This window comes from Temnothorax americanus, unplaced genomic scaffold (assembly GCF_048541705.1).
Source record: "Temnothorax americanus isolate GAGA-0224 unplaced genomic scaffold, ASM4854170v1 Scaffold25, whole genome shotgun sequence".
NCBI classification, from domain to species: Eukaryota; Metazoa; Arthropoda; class Insecta; order Hymenoptera; family Formicidae; genus Temnothorax; species Temnothorax americanus.
Window position 1 is genome coordinate 357927 of NW_027509391.1, and position 19820 is coordinate 377746.

The 19820-nt window shown below is 36.3% G+C and overlaps 3 protein-coding genes across 3 annotated transcripts; 2 read left to right on the forward strand and 1 right to left on the reverse strand.

Annotated features, from left to right (window-relative positions):
- The first annotated feature begins 1497 nt into the window (after positions 1 to 1497).
- Positions 1498 to 6506, forward strand: LOC143899047 (lipase 3-like). The gene is made up of 8 exons (XM_077408994.1): positions 1498 to 1717; positions 2263 to 2464; positions 2584 to 2698; positions 4021 to 4267; positions 4355 to 4513; positions 4887 to 4971; positions 5809 to 5969; positions 6258 to 6506. Exons 1-8 carry the CDS (start codon positions 1532 to 1534, stop codon positions 6408 to 6410), a joined length of 1308 nt encoding a protein of 435 aa, XP_077265120.1. The 5' UTR covers positions 1498 to 1531; the 3' UTR covers positions 6411 to 6506.
- A 150-nt stretch (positions 6507 to 6656) lies between these two features.
- Positions 6657 to 13683, forward strand: LOC143899049 (lipase 3-like). Its single transcript, XM_077408997.1, has 8 exons — positions 6657 to 7562; positions 8491 to 8692; positions 8981 to 9095; positions 10794 to 11040; positions 11114 to 11272; positions 11454 to 11538; positions 11689 to 11849; positions 12097 to 13683. The coding sequence occupies exons 1-8, from the start codon at positions 7398 to 7400 to the stop codon at positions 12250 to 12252; spliced, it is 1290 nt and encodes a 429-aa protein (XP_077265123.1). The 5' UTR covers positions 6657 to 7397; the 3' UTR covers positions 12253 to 13683.
- LOC143899053 (dynein light chain 2, cytoplasmic) lies at positions 13449 to 17960 on the reverse strand. Its single transcript, XM_077409005.1, has 3 exons — positions 17447 to 17960; positions 16143 to 16260; positions 13449 to 15587 (listed from the first exon to the last, which is right to left on the reverse strand). The coding sequence occupies exons 2-3, from the start codon at positions 16248 to 16250 to the stop codon at positions 15426 to 15428; spliced, it is 270 nt and encodes an 89-aa protein (XP_077265131.1). The 5' UTR covers positions 16251 to 16260; positions 17447 to 17960; the 3' UTR covers positions 13449 to 15425.
- Between the last annotated feature and the right edge of the window lie 1860 nt (positions 17961 to 19820).

The following is a 19820-nucleotide window of genomic DNA, read 5'->3' on the forward strand; positions in this document are numbered from 1 at the left end:
TTTGCATTTACTGATAAAATATTACTATAAAGACGAATAATCTTACTAGTAGTTATTTATATATTATTTGACGTCACTCTCCTTACTCTTGGGAGAAGTAATATATAATATATAATTTATTATTTACTATTATCCTGATGTTTTTTTTGACATGCACACACGTTTACTCGACAATATTCGATTTTTATTTAAATCTGTGCACTTTTACTGTTATCACCCGTATTACACGGATTAATCATACAAATGATAATTGTAGAAAAAAGTGTAGTTTAAAAAATATATGTCGACAATCGATAATATTGGTATTCTTCAATTACTTCCAAATCCTCAAGGCTCCATTGATAATCGACAAAAATTTGTACTTGTGTTATTTAGCAAAACTATACTACATCACAGACGCGCGCACTATTTATCTTTAATATTTCACTGTCATTATTACACTATTAACGCGTGCTATTAACCACACAACTGTCAAAATATGCCATGACAGCCACTCAATCTTACTCTTAATGTAAATAAAATAAGAAAAATAAAATTAAAATTTACAACAAAGCTAATGAGTAGTATTGTACTATTTATTTTACTCCTTTCTTTCTTCCTTTTCTTCTTCTTCTAATACTTAAATTCTTTTTATCCTATATATATTAATTTCCTAAACATTTAAAGATTCTTTTTCAAGATTTTCGGCTTTGGCGATCTAAAATCTCAAATAAATGCATAAGTGCTACATACGATATAATACATTCGATAAAAACTGATACTAAGTGCATATGTAATGGGATATTTATATATAGAGATGCAACATACTTTGGCGATTAAAATATTCATTGGGACAATTGAACAAAGTTCATATACCTTCTTTTGGCAATACCCATTATCGATCGCATGACGTCTTATTTTCGACCTTTATTGATACCTTTTTATATCTTCGGTTTAATATTTACGACGTAAAATGTTTGATCAACAAATGTATAAATACTGCGTCATATCTGTTTTAGACAATTCATAAACTTTCAACTTTACAGTTTATTAACTTTAGACAATCTCAAATTCTCGACCAGCTCGCACGCGACATATATCTTTGATATTGCAGGTCTTTGATTTGTAAAATTTATTTGTAAATAGCGATTTTAACGACTCGCTATTTACTTCGAGGTAACGTCGAAAGGCAACTTTTTTCAGTTCTTTCATTGAATTTTCAATCTGAGAAAAAATGAAAATGCGCTACGCACGTGCGGATAGTACAAAATACTATATCATTTCGTGAGTAACCAGCCACTTAGGGCAGCGATAAGGCCCATGGATCTTTTACTTTGTTTTCGCGATGTCAATTACGGCTTACCACCGTCGATCATTATTCATTATGGAAGCAGGAAATTGTGATAAATTAACAAATGGCATCGAAAGGTTGCATAGAGTTCCAGATACTCTGACGTTATTTATCATACATAAACGACATAAGCACTGTATATATAACCGTCGCACATTTGAGAAAATTATTCGACTTAATTCTTTTCGAGTTCATCAGTCTATGCGATCTCATCGAGCGATCATGTTGCTGCCGATGTTCCTCGTCTGGATTCTGGCGTCCGCGAATGCTGAATTGTTTACTAATATAACAGATAAAATACCGAAACTGAATCCATCAGAACGGATACCACGTATCCCGGACCTGTTCCTACCTGCGAAGTTCCCTGAGGATGCACTGCTTACCACGGTGAGTGAAAAACTTTTGCTTTTTTCATCCAATATACAAATTTACGCATCAAACTAAATGCGAATTTAAGAAATAGATGAGCTATAAATTATGCAAAAATAATTTTCATCCTTATGTTCGAAACGTGACGATTTTTTAAAAATTTTAAATGATTTTCTTAATCCGGGAACAATCACCTGTTTTTTTTCTTTGCGTAAACAATCATCTGGAGTGATTTCTACCTTAGCAAGTTTCAATAAGTACTATAAATATACAGGTCACAAACTTTTCCTATTATGCAAATTAAGTCTCATTGTCAGAACATTCAAATAAAAGATATGGAGATTCTCGATTAGTTATTAGATTAGAAAGAACTACGTTTTTCGACGCTGCAATGGGATGTAAAAATCAGTACAGGTGACTATTCTCGAGTTAAATATTTGTTTGGCAATTAATTGATATAATGAGAAAAATAATATCTTTTGATTAACACACACCCTCTCTCTCTCTCTCGCTATATATATATATGTATAACCGATTTAGAAAACTATCGTTCTATTGCACAGATGGAACTGATAAGCAAATACGGATACGACGGTGAGCTGCATAAAGTGACCACTTCCGACGGATATATTTTGGAACTACATCGGATAAAAGGACGAGCTAATTCTACCGATTCAAACGTGCAAAAACCTATTGCATTTGTGATGCACGGCATTTTTTGCGACTCGTCGAGTTGGGCTATTTCCGGCCGTGAGAGAAGTTTAGGTAAAGAAAAAGCATAACTTTAGTGTTAAAGTCGTCAAGTAAGAGGGCATATTCCATCGTCTGCATATACTGGCCAATATATTTATCTTTATTATTGTGTTTCGATGTTAATGTTTTAGCGTTTATTCTGGCGGATGAGGGATACGACGTGTGGCTCGGTAACGCGCGTGGTAATCCATATGCTAATACTCATGTATCTGAGAAAATCTCGATGAAAGAATACTGGAACTTCAGGTGAGAATTGATATTATGTGTGTGCATGTATACAATATGTCAACAGCGAGACACGAAGAAATAATTATAACATTCGCGCAGCATAGTTAAAAATAAAATTTAATTAGCGAGTAATGTGAAATAGTTGCAGCGTAGAAATATTAATATCTCTAATCTAATCTATATAAGTCAGATAAGAAAAGCTCAAGTTTATATGTTAAACTACACATATGGGTCAATTTGATCTTGCTTGTTTCTAATGAAAACGAGTTTCTGTAAAGAATCGATCAAATAAAACGATTGAAAAAGTTTCATAAATTTTCTCACATAAAATTTTCTAATAATATCAAAAAGTATACGTATATATACAATGAATTTTTTCACATTTCTTCTTATCACTTTAATATGATCAAAATAGTAATAGAATCATTTTGACAATGACAATAAGCATGCTGATGTTTATTATTCATCTACTTAACTTGCATTTGTAGGTATACTAATCGTCACGATTTCCAAGAATGCAATAAGTAGCAATGATATAATCATAACAGGTGTTCGTAATTACTCATTATGACAATATCTAGATTTTAGATAATTGTAGATAATATGTGTGGCAAATTAAGATAGTTTGAATATCTTATTGTATATTACAACCAATCGACATCCCTTTTCGCTTTGTGACCAAATTGGATTTAATTTCTTCTCAATGGCAACGTCAAAGTCTACGGTTTAAATGACTTAAAGATTATAAGAATTAAAAAATATATGAAACTAATTTTTTCACTTAACTTCAAGCTCTTATCAGAAATTTGATTGAAAGCTCAAACAAAGAAATAAAGTGCTAAAATAATTTTGTTGCAATACTTAGAATTGTTTCGAAAATTTTCAACAAACTTTATTCACTATTCTGCGCGAACAAATAAATAAGAAAACGATATTTCGAGGAAAATATATCGTTTTCTTATTTATGTCAGTTTCAAATTCGCATTTATCTTAAAAGAAGTGCCGTTTTGTTGTCAACGTATTATCTTGTCAGAAAAAAATTTAATCAATTATCTCCGATTATCCGATTATGACAAACACTCAAAAGACACGTTAAGCAGATTATTTATATAAAAATCATTAATCAATATCTCCAATAAAACATTACATAAAAAGCGCATTATATGTAAAAGCATATATACATGTAACTGCATATATAAGAGATAAGAATTCATAACAGTATTTAAAATTTAGCAAGAATAATGTTTTTTCCCCGTGCTTTAGTGTACTTTGCCTTTTCTTTTAGCCGAACGTAAATGCAGTAATTCATGCGAGTGCATACTCCTATTGCCATATTGCAGCTGGAACGAAATCGGCACGCGTGATCTTCCAGCGATGATAGATCGTATTGTGGAGACGACTGGCCGCAAAAAAATGTTCTATCTGGCGCACAGTCAGGGTACCACCGCCTTCTTCGTTATGGCGACGGGACGACCGCAGTATCAGGAATATATCGAGGAAATGTACGCTATGGCTCCGATCGCTTACTGCGGCAGGATGAAAAGTCCCCTTTTTCAGCTGCTGGCACAATTCGTCAATAGCATCGACGTACGTGACTCCTCTGGATTTAAAAAAGAATTGATTTTTCTCAAAGATTTTCTGTAGTTTTCTGACAGTTTAAATGTACCGTTGCAGTTATGCTTCAATTTAATCGGCATGTACAAATTCAATCCTACCAACGATTTCGTAAAAGCAGTTGAACAATTAGTGTGCGCGGAAGACGCTATCACTCAACCAATATGTTCGAATTCACTGTTCCTGACGACTGGATTCGACATTGAACAATTTGATCCGGTACGCGCCTTTAATATCAGCATATTCATAATAAGCATATATCTTTCATTTTTCAAGCATATTTTTAAGCGCATCTTATTTCAAATTCAAGCGTTAATTAAATTATATATACTATAGGCAAGCTAATCAAATTTATATCAAATATACACAAAAATATTGTATATCAAATATAAATTAAAAAATGATAATATTTTGTTTTGTCAAATAATACATATATATAGTGATTTTTCTTATAATACTTTCAACTATATCGGTATTATTAAGATTGTGCATTATTTCGCAACGTCGCAACTTTGAGTATTAATTGAGTAATTATTGAGTAATAATGTCAATCGTTATATATATATTTATATCGCTCTTGTCTCTCTTATAGGCTCTTCTACCGGTAATCTTAGGGCATGTTCCTGTTGATACAGCCACGATGCAACTCGTTCACTACGCGCAACTCATCAAGTCTGGTATAAACGTTCATTCATATTAATATAATAATAAATTCGCCAGATATGCACTGGTTGTATTATAGTACCATAAAATTGCTATATGAATATACTTAAGTACTATAGGTTAGTGCATATGAAATGGCGGATATTTATTGTAATGTCGTATTATTATTAAAATCGATGAATTGTTTTACAGCTTTTTCGACATCATTTTCATTTTTTAGAAAATATTTCAAATTTTTGAAAATCTGGTAGTCTGTAAACAACCAAATCCGGTAAATAAGGGGGATATAACAAACTGCAGTAGCGTTTTATTCCCCAATTTGAATTTATATTTAAAAAAATTACATGAATTTTTTTTGTTAGAATTCATAAACTTTAAACAAAACGATCAAAACGCGTTCTTGAAAAAGTTTTATGAGCACAATAACTACAATGAGAAGTGTAGCTATAATGATAAAAGCAAAATTATATATATGTATAAGATTATGCTATAAAACTAATATGATTGAACCAATATTTTCAGTTAGCAAAAATCCAACATTTTACTGCACCAAACTAATACAAAAGCATGATATAAGTTCTTGACCGATAAAATATCCAATATATTCTGTTAAAAGTGTGACAATATCAGGTATTTTGTCGATCAAACATTTTTTACATTATGTTTTTATCGTTGAATATTTTTATAAATAATTCTTAATTAAATAATTCTTAGCGTATACACTACTTGGCAACACAAGCGATCGAACTCGCTATAGTATAATGCGCGTTATGTATAAAGATAATGAAATATCCGTCACACTCAAATCTCTTAAACAATTGCCATAATAACAGCGGCAAATCTGTCAACAGGAAGGCTAATCTCACCGGGGAAATTTAGACAATACGATCACGGAACATTTGGAGATAAAGATTTATACGGCACATTTACTCCACCGAGCTACGATTTGAGCAAGATCAAAGTACCGATCTACTTGTACTACAGTGAAAACGATTGGTTGGCAAATGTCAAGGTTTGTGTTTCTTTATACAAAACGATTATCTCGAGTACCTATATGATGTGTCAGGATAATTAGAGTACCTTTTCATTTGACGCTCTAACGCTGTGGGCGAGGGTTAAACATCAAAATGATCTTACGATCCTTGTTGATGCTCAATTGTAATGAGTAAGTTATTATATAATTAAATGGCACTGAAATGTAGTCAGTGATTATTTGAAACTTACTGTTAGTCAAGCATCAAATGAAATTGTACGTTAGCGCCAATGTTTGTAATTATATTTTGATTCTTCTCGTATGTAGGATGTGGAAAAGTTGTATAGCGAACTGGGCAATCCCGCCGGTAAAATCTTAATAGCGGATAAGAAATTTAATCACGTGGACTACGTGTGGGCTAAGGATGTGAAGAAGCTCGTGTACGATCATATAATCAGTCAAATGAAGAAGTCCTCGTAATAAAGATACAATTGCCACACAGCGTCAGGATTGTCTCATTCCGAGATCAACGCTTGTACTCAATATAATTCGATATACACCGATTTGAATTATCAATCTCTTTGTCAATGTGTTCACGCGTCCTTATAAAATATTTCGTATACTTGAAATGTGATACGTATATATCTTGCATTTTACACTCACCCTTATAAATTCCCATTTTTTCGTATTAACATATCATTTTTTTCTCGTTTAACGTTTTAATTTGTGTTTTTCTTGCGTCATCATCTCGCTCATATAATATAATTTAATAATAAATTAAGGAATAATAAGCTTCTTTGATTTATGAAAATTATGATCCATAAAATGAATTGTGTATAACATCAAAGATTTAAAATTAGTAGATTTATAACACTAAGGAATCGATGATTAAACGAATAAAGTTGTACGTATATACGAATCAACTTGTGATAAAAAAAAGAAATGATCTACGAGAGCGGGACTATCTAAAATCAACTTTCGAATCGAAGATTACAATAGATTTCCCTATCTACCTGCACTTTATCAGTAGCGATCAATTGCAAACAATTATTTTCTTTCTTTCAGAGCGTTGTTTCTTTCGATAAAATTCGTATAAACAGATACGCGATGTTGCGAGCAGCTACGCAGCTGCGCGCAGAAAGTTTATAAAATGCAGTATCAATTTATAGATAAATAATAATCGATTGAGCAGCACAATCAAACATCGATAAGAGCCTTTGGCTCCCTTTCTTTCTGTACACCTCAATCACAGCTTAATATCATCAAATCAGAAATTATGACGGATGGATTACGATAGGTAGTACTCGATAAGATCGCATAAAATAGCAAACACATTCCGGTATTCTCAGTAAATAAGCAGCGCCACATAAGTATATATACGCTGCACATTCGGGAAGAAAATCGCGCACACTAACAGTTCGAGCCGATCTCCTGCATCAGCAACGATCTCGTCGCGCGACATCAACGATGTCGATTCTCTTGCTCTTGATTCTGGCATCCGCCAGCGCGATGCCGTACTCCTCGATGGACCAGTTGCCGGATGTCCCGTCGATAGACAAGATACCGATGATCAAGGAATTCGAAGATCCGGAATTTCTGATAGCCACACAGGCAGATACGTCGCTTAGCATTGTAAGTACATTTGTCGAGAATAAAAAGTAAAATAAAAAAGACAATTACACGAAGGTTGAAACAATTTTCGTCGATCGAGGTGACTTTGCATTTGCCTACGCCTCATATTAATGCAATTACAAATATCTTAACATCTTTATCGATTCAATGAGAAAACCGATATATCGACTAATAAATCTATATATTTCTGAGATTCCCTTATTAAATTATTTAAGGCTCCTGGATGGTCAGCCGAGAACTCTGCGTTGACGGTGGCGACGTACCGTCGCGGCAGAAATCAGAACTCTCTCCTCTCACTCTCTCCAATGGAGAATTCTGTCTTGTGACATGTTGACAACCTATTTTGTTGTGTGCGTGCTATTTCTTTATTATTCGCTCTGTGCTTGTGCATGCTCTAACGTTTAACGTATTCGTGAAAGTCGTAAAATTGGCCGAAAAGTAAGATTTGCATGCGGAAGGAACGTTTTCACCTCCTTTCGATAGTCGTTAAACGGCTGTTTTTCCCGTATGTTTAGGCTTTGTTTTATGGCTGTTTGTTGTTTGTTTATTGTCGAGGGAAAAGGGTAGTTTTCGGCAAATTTCGGAAGTGTTTTGAAACGATCTATATAGTGATGTTTTATTGAAATGTCTTTTTTTTTTTTTTTAAATGGCATGCACAACAAAATTGGGTGTTTTCCTCGCCTCGATAGTAAGAATCCAATATGGCCGCGGTGACCATCCGGGAGCCTTAAGCTTCATTAACTTTTTATTAAACAATTATAACAAGTACCTTTATATATTATAAATATTATTATTTATAAAACACGTAAATATAACGAACCAAGTTTCTGACATACGTTTATCATTTTAATCTCTCTCGGCCTTCCTTAGTTTTTTATCAATCCGTCGACCAATCTATCAGTAATGAAAACGTTACCATATTGTACAGTTGCAATTAGTGAGCAAGTTCGGTTACCATGGGGAGCTGCACGAGGTACTCACTTCGGACGGTTATATCTTGGAAATGCATCGGATAACAGGGCGTACTAATTACAATAACTCGCAAGTGCAAAAACCCGTGGCATTTGTGATGCACGGCCTTCTGTGCAGCTCGGCGTGTTGGGTCGTTCCTGGGCCGCAGAAAAGCTTAGGTAAAGAAAGTGCATTTCTCCAATAAAAGCATTTGATTTTTTGATTCCCGAGCGCGAGTACTTTATCGCATAATACACACGTGTATTCTTCATATAATTTATAATAGAGCAAAATATGTTTTTTTGAAACAAAGTAAAATCGCGCGCGCGCGCGCGCGCGAAGATCTGCACAGATTGAAAATTTTTCTTTTCTCCATCTATACGTTCCAGTGTTTGTATTTACCGTAATGAAAATACTGTCAAATATTATCTGCTGTTATAATTCCGTTATGTCCTTTTGAAATCAAGCATTGATTCTGGCGGACGCGGGTTACGACGTGTGGCTCGGTAATACACGTGGCAATGTGTATGGACGCAAGCACCTGCTCCCGGATATTCGGAGAGAACTTTTCTGGGATTTCAGGTGAGGATAATAAATGTAAATAGCATGGAAGAAAAACAAACGTGTATGTAAATAGCGAAAAATGAAACTATTACCGATTACGACACACTAATAGCACGCGTTTGAAAGATAGTCAGCACGAGACGATGGAAGCTTGACGCCAGGAATGTCAAGTATCTTTAATCTTATCTTTAAACATATATATACGTCGAATGAAGAAATTTAAGTTTAAACCCATGGGAGGTAATATTTATCATTTTTAAGTCTATCATTCGATTAATCGATGATTTATCGAAATAACGCCATAATGATAATGGCACAATTTTAACAATTCTATCCTATCGAGTTGTTCTCAAATTGAATCATTGTCATCGCAACGACGTTATCACATTTTAAGAAATCGTGTATTTAGAGCTTCAGGAAAAAATGAATATTTCCCTATTTCCCCCCTATGTGGCTATATATAAATTCCAATAAATAACTAATCGTATACTGAGAAAAAAAGTTTGTTGACTTGACTAAATATTTTTAACTGATTATTCTTTTAATTGAAATATTGAAGTATTTGAGTAAATTACGTCATGTTAGATTTAAAAAATATGTTGCATTTAATTTAAATACATAAGTATTTCAATTGAAAAATTAATAATTAGTTAAAAATATTTAGTCAAGTTAACAACTTTTTTTCTCAGTGTATGCGACGCAGTGAGAAAGGAGACATGGATCAAAATGATTACAGTATTCACGTAATAGTTTCAAGATAAAATCAATTTGCGCGCGTTATCTTAGCGAAAAAAAAGTTTAATTGTGCTCTTTTAATCACCCATATTTCTTCGATCATCTGATTACGATAAAGATTTTACTTTCAACATAATAATTAAATAATATCAGAATTAGTATCAATTTTGCAAACAATAACAATAAAAAAATGCAATAAGAACAACATGCAATGTTTAAATCAATATCAAAATTCGAGATGCATCTGCAACGACATATTTATACAGGTGCAGCAGAAATTGCGATAAAAATATCTATAATATCTTTTTTTATCGGTCAGGCGAGGTATTATCACTTCTTGATAATGACATTTGGTGTTTTTTTCGGATTAAATACTTATTAGATATTTATCAGTCAAATGTAACATGTGTTTGCAGCTCAAAAGATATTTGAAATATTAAAAATAAAATTACGTAAATTATATCCATATATTGCGCACTCTAGTTCTAAGAATTAGAAAAAGATAAAAAATAAAAGTTTAAAGTTAATTTGTATTGATAGAAATCGACTTACAATTAGTTTCAACTAAGAGTTCTTTTTTTTAACACCTACAGAACGATAACATTGTTCAATGATAAAAATACACACGAACAATTTTAAAGGTTTTCCATAGGCTTTTAGAAACTGCAATACAAATCTCGTTTGTGCTAAATTGCACTATTATTATGTCACAATTTTGAGAAATTTGTGATTAAAGTTCCAAAAAGAGCTATTTTTTGACATGTTGTAACTACGATATGCAATGTGTTCGACAAATTTTTGTGCAGTAAAAACTAAGTATGTAATTAGAACTTTTAGCCCTTACACACACCTACACGCGCGCGCACGCGCACCATCTTTAGATAATTTTTTCATTTCTACCTGATACAGATACAAAGTAGAGTTATCCATTTCAGATTAAGGATTGAGGAATAATTCATAAAAATCGTACCTTTTTTGCAGTTTTCACGAATTTGGTATGTACGATCTTCCAGCGATGATAGACTACATTTTGAAGATAACTGGCCGCCAAAAAATATTCTATCTGGGGCATAGCCAAGGTACGACCTCCTTTTTCGTCATGTCGTCGGAACGGCCCGAATATCAGGACAAGATACAGGCGATGTTCGCGTTGGCACCAGTCGCTTATTGCGCCAGGATGGATAATCCCATTATGCAATTTATAGCAAGGTTCAGTGGTCCTTTAGAGGTACGTAAGTCTAATCTCGATAAGAAAATAATAATCGCGATCGTCTTTTTGGACTTCAATGGCCTCGTTGCAGGAACTGATGAAACTAATCGGCATGTATGATTTCGAGCCTACTAGCGAAACCCTCAAGTTATTCGCAAGAATCGTATGCGCGGAGGACGCTATCACGCAACCCTTGTGCTCAAATATACTTTTTTTGTTCGGCGGATTCAACAAAGACCAGTTAAATACTGTACGATATTGTCTTTAACATACTTATAGTTAACTTGTAAAATGAGACGATTATTCGCTAAATAGTAAGCTGGTTTATCATAGCACTCCTTGTGCCGTTAGTTATCAAATAATCTGAATTAATGTCAATTCATTATTAATTCGATATATATTTATTCATGATGTTGCTGTCACCTTTGCAGACTCTTCTACCATTAATCCTGGAACACGTTCCAGCTGGCGCATCAACAAAACAGTTTATGCATTATTCACAACTTGTTAAGACCGGTAAACCTTCATTTCTATTAATATACCTCATATTATATTTGTATAAAATTGGCGAAATATCCTATGCGTTCAATAAACATTTTTTAAAATTTTGTAAAATAACATATATATATATATAATTTTTGTAAATTACGAATCTGTTCTCATCAGGGTTTTTGATTACACCGGGAAAATTCAGACAATACGACTACTCATGGGTCGGGAATTTGATGAGATACGGTACGTTCAGTCCTCCGGAATATAATTTGAGAAAGATCAAAGTGCCAGTTTCATTACATTACAGCACCAATGATTGGTTGGCGAATGTCAAAGTTCGTATACGTAATATTCTTATACGTAATATTTTATTCGACTTTAGATATTTACGATATATTTGCCAGGATATTTTTTTCACACATACACGCGCACATAAGCTTTCGTATTATTATTATCGTATTATTTTTTTAATAAATATCCTGAAAATATAATCGAGATACTAAAGTCAAATGCCACATACGATACTGTTTCAATTGTACTAATGATTACATTGCACTTACACCGTGTCTTTATCATTCGCAGGACGTCGACCAATTATACAAGGATCTTGGCAATCCGATTGGAAAATTCCGCGTGCCGCTTGAGAAATTTAGTCACCTCGACTTTATGTGGGCAAAAGACGCAAAAGATCTTTTGTTTGACAAAATATTAAGTCTGATGACGAATTTCCAAGATTGATCTACTAAAGTTCATCGAACTTTTAAAGCTTTTTGTAGAGACAAAAAATTGTACGAAAAGTCAATTATACTTATCGGAGAAATTTTAAGATAATTATCTTTGAATCAATATTTGCGTTTGACACAACTATTGACTTAAATTGTCAATCTATTAGAAAGGACTTTATTTAATCACGAATTTCTTGGTAATCCTCGAAATATTGTTTACGCTCCAATAAAATATGAAATTCGTAATAACGGACTTAAGAATGAATGGGATATTAATAATTTTTCCACTCGCACTGCACTGGAAAAATTTCTTTAAATTACTTATATTAGTGATATAATTAACATTGTAATTAATTATAAATCTATAGATTCAACTATAGACATAGTGGTTATAAATAAGTAAAATAAGTCGTATTTCTCAATACTTATCGATATATCGTCAATCGTCAATATATATACATTGAAATACGAAATATGTATTGAGAGAAAGAGAGAAATACGACTTATTTTACTTATATATATATATTTTTTTTTTTGTTTTAATTTGTAAGTAACTTTAAAAGACTGAAAGATACATGTAAATATGTATTAAAATTAGTAATTTCAAATAAGATTACGATGTATTGTTAGTTTTTCCTCAGATGTACATAGCGGATTCTGTAGCGGTAAACTGAATATCAATAAATGTAACAACGACAATGTTGTCAATCTTAATATCGTAAATAGGGTGAAGGAGTTAAAAGAATCATTCTCTTATTTTTAGGGGATTCTGAAAGAAAGCACAGATATCGCTTTTACACACGTATACGTACATTTCACATATATAGATACGGACGTGTGCATGGCGTTGCAGAAGCACAGATATTTATAGTCGTTAGGAGCGGAAATGAGATATATCTAATAAAGTTACGCAAATTATGCAAAACACAACAGGTAGTCATCCAGTCGGCCACTCCGCATTATAATTCACAAGGTTGAATTTTATCGAGAACACATTATTGATGTTCCTGGCAATATCGCGTGCGTAGGCTTCAAAGCGCGCGCGTGTTACGACCGCAATTCGTTTTTTTTCCCCTCTCTGGTATTTCAGCATCGTAATTTTAGGGAAAACTCGACCTTGTGACGTTCGATACCGTTCTCTTATGTAGGATAGCATCGCTCCCCATTTTATATATATATAGCGCCTCGCTGAAAAGAAAGGTACATAGATTCGTGGGTGGAACTGATTTTTATTGTTAAGCACAATAATATTTATCTGCTTTTACCGCATCTTCTGCATGTAGACTCGATCGTGAAATCGGCGGAGGTGCGACAGAGCGATTCTTGTCCTCGAAAGCTCGATTTCAAGAAGAAAAAAAACCAAAGTGATTTTGTCATGCCCACATTTATTGTTCACTTGTTAACCCGTGTGTCTCTCGGGAAAAAATAGTTCCCATTTTACTTGCGACGTTTCGAAAAAGCACGTTCCGGAAGCGGCTCTTGACGTTTTGGCAAATAAAGTGAATGTAACAACCACCGCCTGACAGCGTAACAGGTTCTTCACGTAACAGGTTCGTGTATACAAAGTACAATTGGCTTTTATACCACCGGTGATTAAATTCGAACCCATTAGCGATGTATTTCCTAAACCGATCTCATGTAGCAAGTACGGCGAAAGCATAACGTACATCATATAACACCGTAAAGGTACAGATCATTCTGTGTCACTAATAATATATGCAATATTTATGAGTCAATAAACCTGCTGGAATATATGTACAATAAATAAATAAAAGAAAATAAACGTGATAACATGTCGAATATCTTCAGATGTTCTCAAAAGTTTTGATCTTCAGAATACGACTCGGTATCTTTTATCGTGATTTTTACTTTCGAACACTCTGCTACATATTCGCTGCTTATAAAAGTGGTGTTGCAAACTTCTATTTTAAAAAAAAAAGAGGATTATGCACGATAGTTTGATATTATTATAGTCAGTCTAAAATTTGAACAATGTAGCAACGTTTACGATAATTAAATACTGCATGAAAAATTGTTTGAAGATTGCACTCTATGTATAAATAATATATCATATATGTATAATCTATATATTATATATATATATATATATATATATATATATATATATAAGTATCGTAATATGGAGTGTTGAATATTACATAAAAGAATTTAATATGGGTAGATGATATTTTCCTTTCCGGAAATGAATATTCTCCTAAGTATACATCGCCACGAGATAAAATGTCTTTCCCCCCCTTTTTTCATGTTATATACTCTGTGCACAATATAAAAATTGTGAAGGTAGCAATGAACGAGTCAGATATTTGTTATTCAATAGCATGTTAGTTTTATATCCGATCGAAATAAAGTTATCAATAGAGTACGATGATAATCGCACGTCGAAAGAGAGATTGAGCTCGTTTTTTTCCTTTTCCGTTCAATCATTCTGAGAATGCTTAATCTAACAAAAACAAAAATGTCAGTCGCAGTTGCATGGCAAATACAAAATCAAGTTGATCAGTATGCGGTTTACGTAAGAAACTACGATGGTTACCAATTAATATAAAATAACAATTGCAGGGGCAATCAATCTCGTTCGGGCTTACATTCATTATTGGCGATTATTTAACGGATACCATGTACTTCCAGCGCAAGCGAGGTACGCTTGACGCGAACCCACTCAACGCGAAATATGTATTACACTTAGAGTGTCGCTCGAACACTATACGTTAAACAATTACGCTAAAATTTACTTAGTTAAAATCGCCAGTATTGAACTTAACCGTATTCTGCGCATTTACCTAATAATATAAAACAAGAACACAACAAACTTCTTGACATACAAAATACATTTTAACATGTAAGGTTGTATGTCATTCTTTTCTTCTTTTTTTTCCCCCAGTTTATCTCCCTAATCCTTCGACCGTGTGTCTTCTTAGAATTTCTCTTTCGGAGTATCCTTCCACTTATATAACGACATATATCAAGAAACATTGATATTTCTCTTCACTTGCTTATCGGGAGCATACGTTGCTTTTTTTAAAATAAATTTTCCAATGTATACATAATGAGTAATGAAGTCTCTTTTACACATGGCGATGATTTTAAATGTATGTATTTTGCATAGTGAGCAAGGGAGGAAGAGAGGAAGGAAAAAAGATGTTCGGGAGGATAGCAAAAACAAGTTTATCCGCTCTTAAAGAGGAGAATGGCTACCTGACCAAGGTAGAAATAGATAAAATGTCTTGTTTCGTGCGTCACATAGCTACCGAAATTACGTCCTACGATACAATGCCACGTTGGGTTGTACTTTTTATCGAACTCTTTCTTGATAAACGCCGCAATGTCCTGAAAGCCAAAACCAATGGATATTAATGGTAGAATCAATAGCGATTATTGATTTAACAATCTCATCCTGTACAACTTGACACAACAAATAACAGACTTTTTCGACAAACAGAATCTACCTTCGGTATATAATAATTTCGATAACGGCGTTTAAATTTTCAATTCAATTCTCCCAGGTCCATTACATTAATAAGACGTGATTCAAAATATCAATTTACCTATTGAATTCTTTAGTTTCTCTTCAATTACGAGATCTTTGTGCACTCTTTTTATTCTACTCTTAGCAAAAGTTGCTAAAGGCTTAATACGAGAATATTGATGAATTACCGAATTCTAGTTTTATTGCAAATTAATTAAATCCATGCCTATAAAACGCGTCAGGATCTCTTGATTGAATAAAAAATAAAACTGAATCTGTTGGCACACAAATATATCTACTCCAAGTTCAAGTCTTCCGATTTTATTTTCTTTTGCAATCTGGTGTGCGCAATGTTCACGGTGCGTTTTATCTACTACGTCTGTCAACATTTGATCAGAGTGTGAGGAGGCATATACCTTTTCAATGTTATATTTTTCGAGAGCTTGAGTGGCACAATCGACAGCGTCTTGCTGCATTTCCTCCGACATGTCAGCATTCTTGATTACTGCTTTTCGGTCCGACATCTTGCTCGTTCTGAAACAGAGAGATATAGCATCGTCATACCATGGCGTTATTATCGTATACAATGATCACACTTCCTTGCAACGCAAACCCTGCATGCGAGAGACTCCAAAGCATGGAGTTTTAAGCAAGAGCGCAAATAAAAAAAAAATCATATCCATGGACATAATGAAAGCAGCGTAAACGCGACGGGAGTACAAGTTCAAACGGAGTTCCGCGACACATTTGCGGAGCAAACGCGGTTCACCGCTGCCTTAAATTCACGCAACTTTCAAAATAAACGATTTATTTATAAGCGACATTATCGCGCGTTTGTTGCGCGCTCGTCAAATGCCACGAGGGTGAAATAACGCGTGAATCGGCGACCGCGCTGTTCGACAACCCTCCCCCACCCCATGCGTATGTTGGGAGACTCAACCTGCTCGGCCGCGGGAACCGCACGACTTTGACAGTAGCGTACAGGTCCAACGCCGGCATGACGATACGGCGGCGAGCGTCGGGGTCGGACACGGCATAGCGTAACGCTCGCCCTCTCGGATAGAACAAGGATGGAGAGATAGAGGAAGAAGGGAAAAATAGATAGCGCAGGCGGAGAAAGAGAGAGAGAGAGAGAGAGAGAGAGAGAGAGAGAGAGAGAGAGAGAGAGAGAGAGAGAGAGAGAGAGAGAGAGAGAGAGAGAGAGATAAAATTCTGTCGCTCACGCGAATATCGGTGCGATGCACAAATTAGAGAATGGAGGCGAGCGAGGGAGAAAAGTGGAAGGGGAGGGGAGGGGGGAAAGGGGGAGGAGAGGGAAGCGCGAAAGGCGCGGGAGGACAGTGTTTTGTCGATACGAGGACAATAAAGAAATGGCAATTCGGCCGGCACGCGAGGCGCACGGCGACCCGCGAAAGTGGGTCGCCGCGGTCCTGGCGCCGACGTCGGCGTCGGCGTCGGCGTCGCCGTCAGGGCGCCCCGTCCTGCCGCCTCGGAGGAGGAGAACCTCCTCGCGTCTGACATAAGAAAACGGGCGCGCGGCGGACCGGATGGATTCCGGTCTCGCCGAGTTCGGTTCTACGTTCGCGGGGGAAGAGGGGAAAGAGGACGAGCATGCATCTTCAATACATCGGCGATGCTCCGGTTCTCTCTCTCTCCTTTGCTCCTCTTTCCTCGACTTTATCTCGCACGCATGACGCGCGTCATAAGTTTTTCTCTGTACCTTTACTCGTTGACACCGTCTCCAGCGGATGATCACACGCGGTACAACAGGCTCGCCTTCCTCTCCGATCCGGGGTGTGCGTGCGTGCGTGCGTGCGTTCGTGCGCGCGCGTGTGTGGCCGTACGCGAGGTCCGGCGAACGCCGTTTATTTTAAGCGCGCGCGGGCGCGATATTTTCTCGATACCACGACAACGGGGCGAACGCGAGGGTGAGGGTGAGGGTGAGGGTGACGGCGACGGCGACGGCGACGGCGACGGCGACAGCCGGGGATTTCGGCGCGACGGCGAACGATCCTGCGAACGGGCCGATTGACGGTGATCGGGATCGTTTCCTCGTTTCCTGGACGCTGCCACTGCCTCGGGAACACTCGGGAAAATTTTGGGCTCGCTGGCTTCACGGGGGCCGAAAGAGAGGAACCGACAACTTCACGACAACTTCTCGACAACCATCGACAACTACGGGCTCGGGACTGAGAGCGAGAGCACGGCCAGTCGCCAGTCGTCGCCGCGCGATGCCGGCTCGCGATTGGTCCGCCGGCAGGGTCTTCTATCAGGGTCTTCTATCGGACCGGCGTGCACCGCGCGAGGCGACGCGCGAGAAACAAACGCGCCGCGCGCGCCCCTCGACTTCGAGAAATCGGACCGGGTTCACCGTTCACCCGATTCACCGGCGCAGTCGCGGCGCGGCATTCGCGCCAGCGCAGCGCCGGCGGCGGGCAATTTGTTTTCGTCTCTAGGGCCGCGATTCTGTAACTAATGTAAAAAGCGGGAAACACAGACTTTTGCATAACGCATACGGCGTGAGCATAAGAAAATTGATTGGTCTATTTCCTTATGCACATACGTATATGTGGACCCACGCAATTTTCTTATGCTTACGCATTATGCGTTGTGCAGATATAAGTGTGTGCTCCCCGCTTTAAGGTCTATCCAGACAAACTTGCATAGGTGCATAACCATATGCATAATGCCCGGTGTCCACGATGCAAGAACTTGGTCCAAGTTTCGGTTTAAGCCAATCAATTTGCAGCTCTTACGGAAAAGCAGCAGTTTCATTGGCTTAAACCGAAACTTGGACATAGTTCTTGCATCGTGGACACCGGGCTTAAAGAAACGGCGTGGTCTTATTTCCTTCGGCACATGCATATGGACCACGCACGTCTCTTAAAGTGAAATTTCATGGGCAGTGAAAAGCAGCAGCAGATCGTACTGATTGGCTACAAAATAGAGAAGTTCTAGATACTCGAGAACTTCTCTATTTTGTAGCCAATCAGTACGATCTGCTGCTGCTTTTCACTGCCCATGAAATTTCACCTTTATGCGTATATGTTTATGCGCTATGCAAGTTTGTCTGGATTGACCTTTAAGCTATATCCACACAAACTTGCATAAGCCCATAAACATAAGCATAATGCCCTGTGTCCACGATGCAAGAACTTGGTCCAAGTTTCGATTTAAGCCAATCAACATGCAGCTCTTACAGAAAGCAGCAGTTTCATTGGCTTAAACCAAAACTTGGACCAAGTTCTTGCATCGTGGACACCGGGCATAAGAGAATTGATTGGTCCATATGCATGTGAATAAGGAAATAGACCACGCCGTTTCTTTATGCATATGGTTATGGGTATTTATTTAGAATAGCTACTGCACCTCAAATATCGATGAAATTAGGCTTAATCGATTCGTTTTTGCATAAAACGAAAGAATCTGGCAGAAAAATGCGGCGGTCTGCCCAACGAAGCGAGATATTTAACGTTAAAGTTGACGACTCTCAGGTTATGAAACCTGTCATACCGACGAGATGTAGCGACTGTGGTAGCGACATGAACATGCCCCGCGGCCACATGCGCATGCTCTGTCAGCTCTGTGGCCACATGCGCATGCTCCGTGTCCGCACGCGCATGCAAAAGTGCGCGAATTTGAAACGTATGCATACTTATAATGCATAAATATAAATATGTACTTTTTATATACGAACTTTTCTCTGCTTTAACAAATAGTTTGTTAAAGCAGAGAATAGTTCGTATATAAAAAGTACATATTTATATTTACAATGAATAGTTGGTATATAAATATGTACTTTTCATATACCAACTATTCTCTGCTTTAACAAACTATTTGTTAAATAATTTGTTAAAGCAGAGAATAGTTGGGGTATGAAAAGTACATATTTATATGTACAATGAATAGTTGGTATATAAATATGTACTTTTCGTATACCAACTATTCTCTGCTTTAACAAATTATTTCTGTTTCGTTAACTTCGACGCATAATATCTGTAGCAGAAATAATTTGTAAAGCAGAGAATAGTTGGTATACGAAAAGTACATATTTATATACCAACTATTCATTGTACATATAAATATGTACTTTT

Excerpts from the sequence above, each read along its gene's own strand:
- LOC143899049 (XM_077408997.1), top strand. The coding sequence starts at position 7,398 with ATGTCGATTCTCTTGCTCTTGATTCTGGCATCCGCCAGCGCGATGCCG. Across the intron at positions 11,041-11,113 it reads GGTTCAGTGGTCCTTTAGAG|GAACTGATGAAACTAATCGG; the intron begins GTACGTAAGTCT and ends GCCTCGTTGCAG. Across the intron at positions 11,273-11,453 it reads ACAAAGACCAGTTAAATACT|ACTCTTCTACCATTAATCCT; the intron begins GTACGATATTGT and ends TCACCTTTGCAG.
- LOC143899053 (XM_077409005.1), bottom strand. The coding sequence starts at position 16,250 with ATGTCGGACCGAAAAGCAGTAATCAAGAATGCTGACATGTCGGAGGAA. Across the intron at positions 15,588-16,142 it reads AAAAATATAACATTGAAAAG|GACATTGCGGCGTTTATCAA; the intron begins GTATATGCCTCC and ends TTTGGCTTTCAG.
- LOC143899047 (XM_077408994.1), top strand. The coding sequence starts at position 1,532 with ATGCGATCTCATCGAGCGATCATGTTGCTGCCGATGTTCCTCGTCTGG. Across the intron at positions 2,465-2,583 it reads CGGCCGTGAGAGAAGTTTAG|CGTTTATTCTGGCGGATGAG; the intron begins GTAAAGAAAAAG and ends TTAATGTTTTAG. Across the intron at positions 4,972-5,808 it reads CGCGCAACTCATCAAGTCTG|GAAGGCTAATCTCACCGGGG; the intron begins GTATAAACGTTC and ends ATCTGTCAACAG.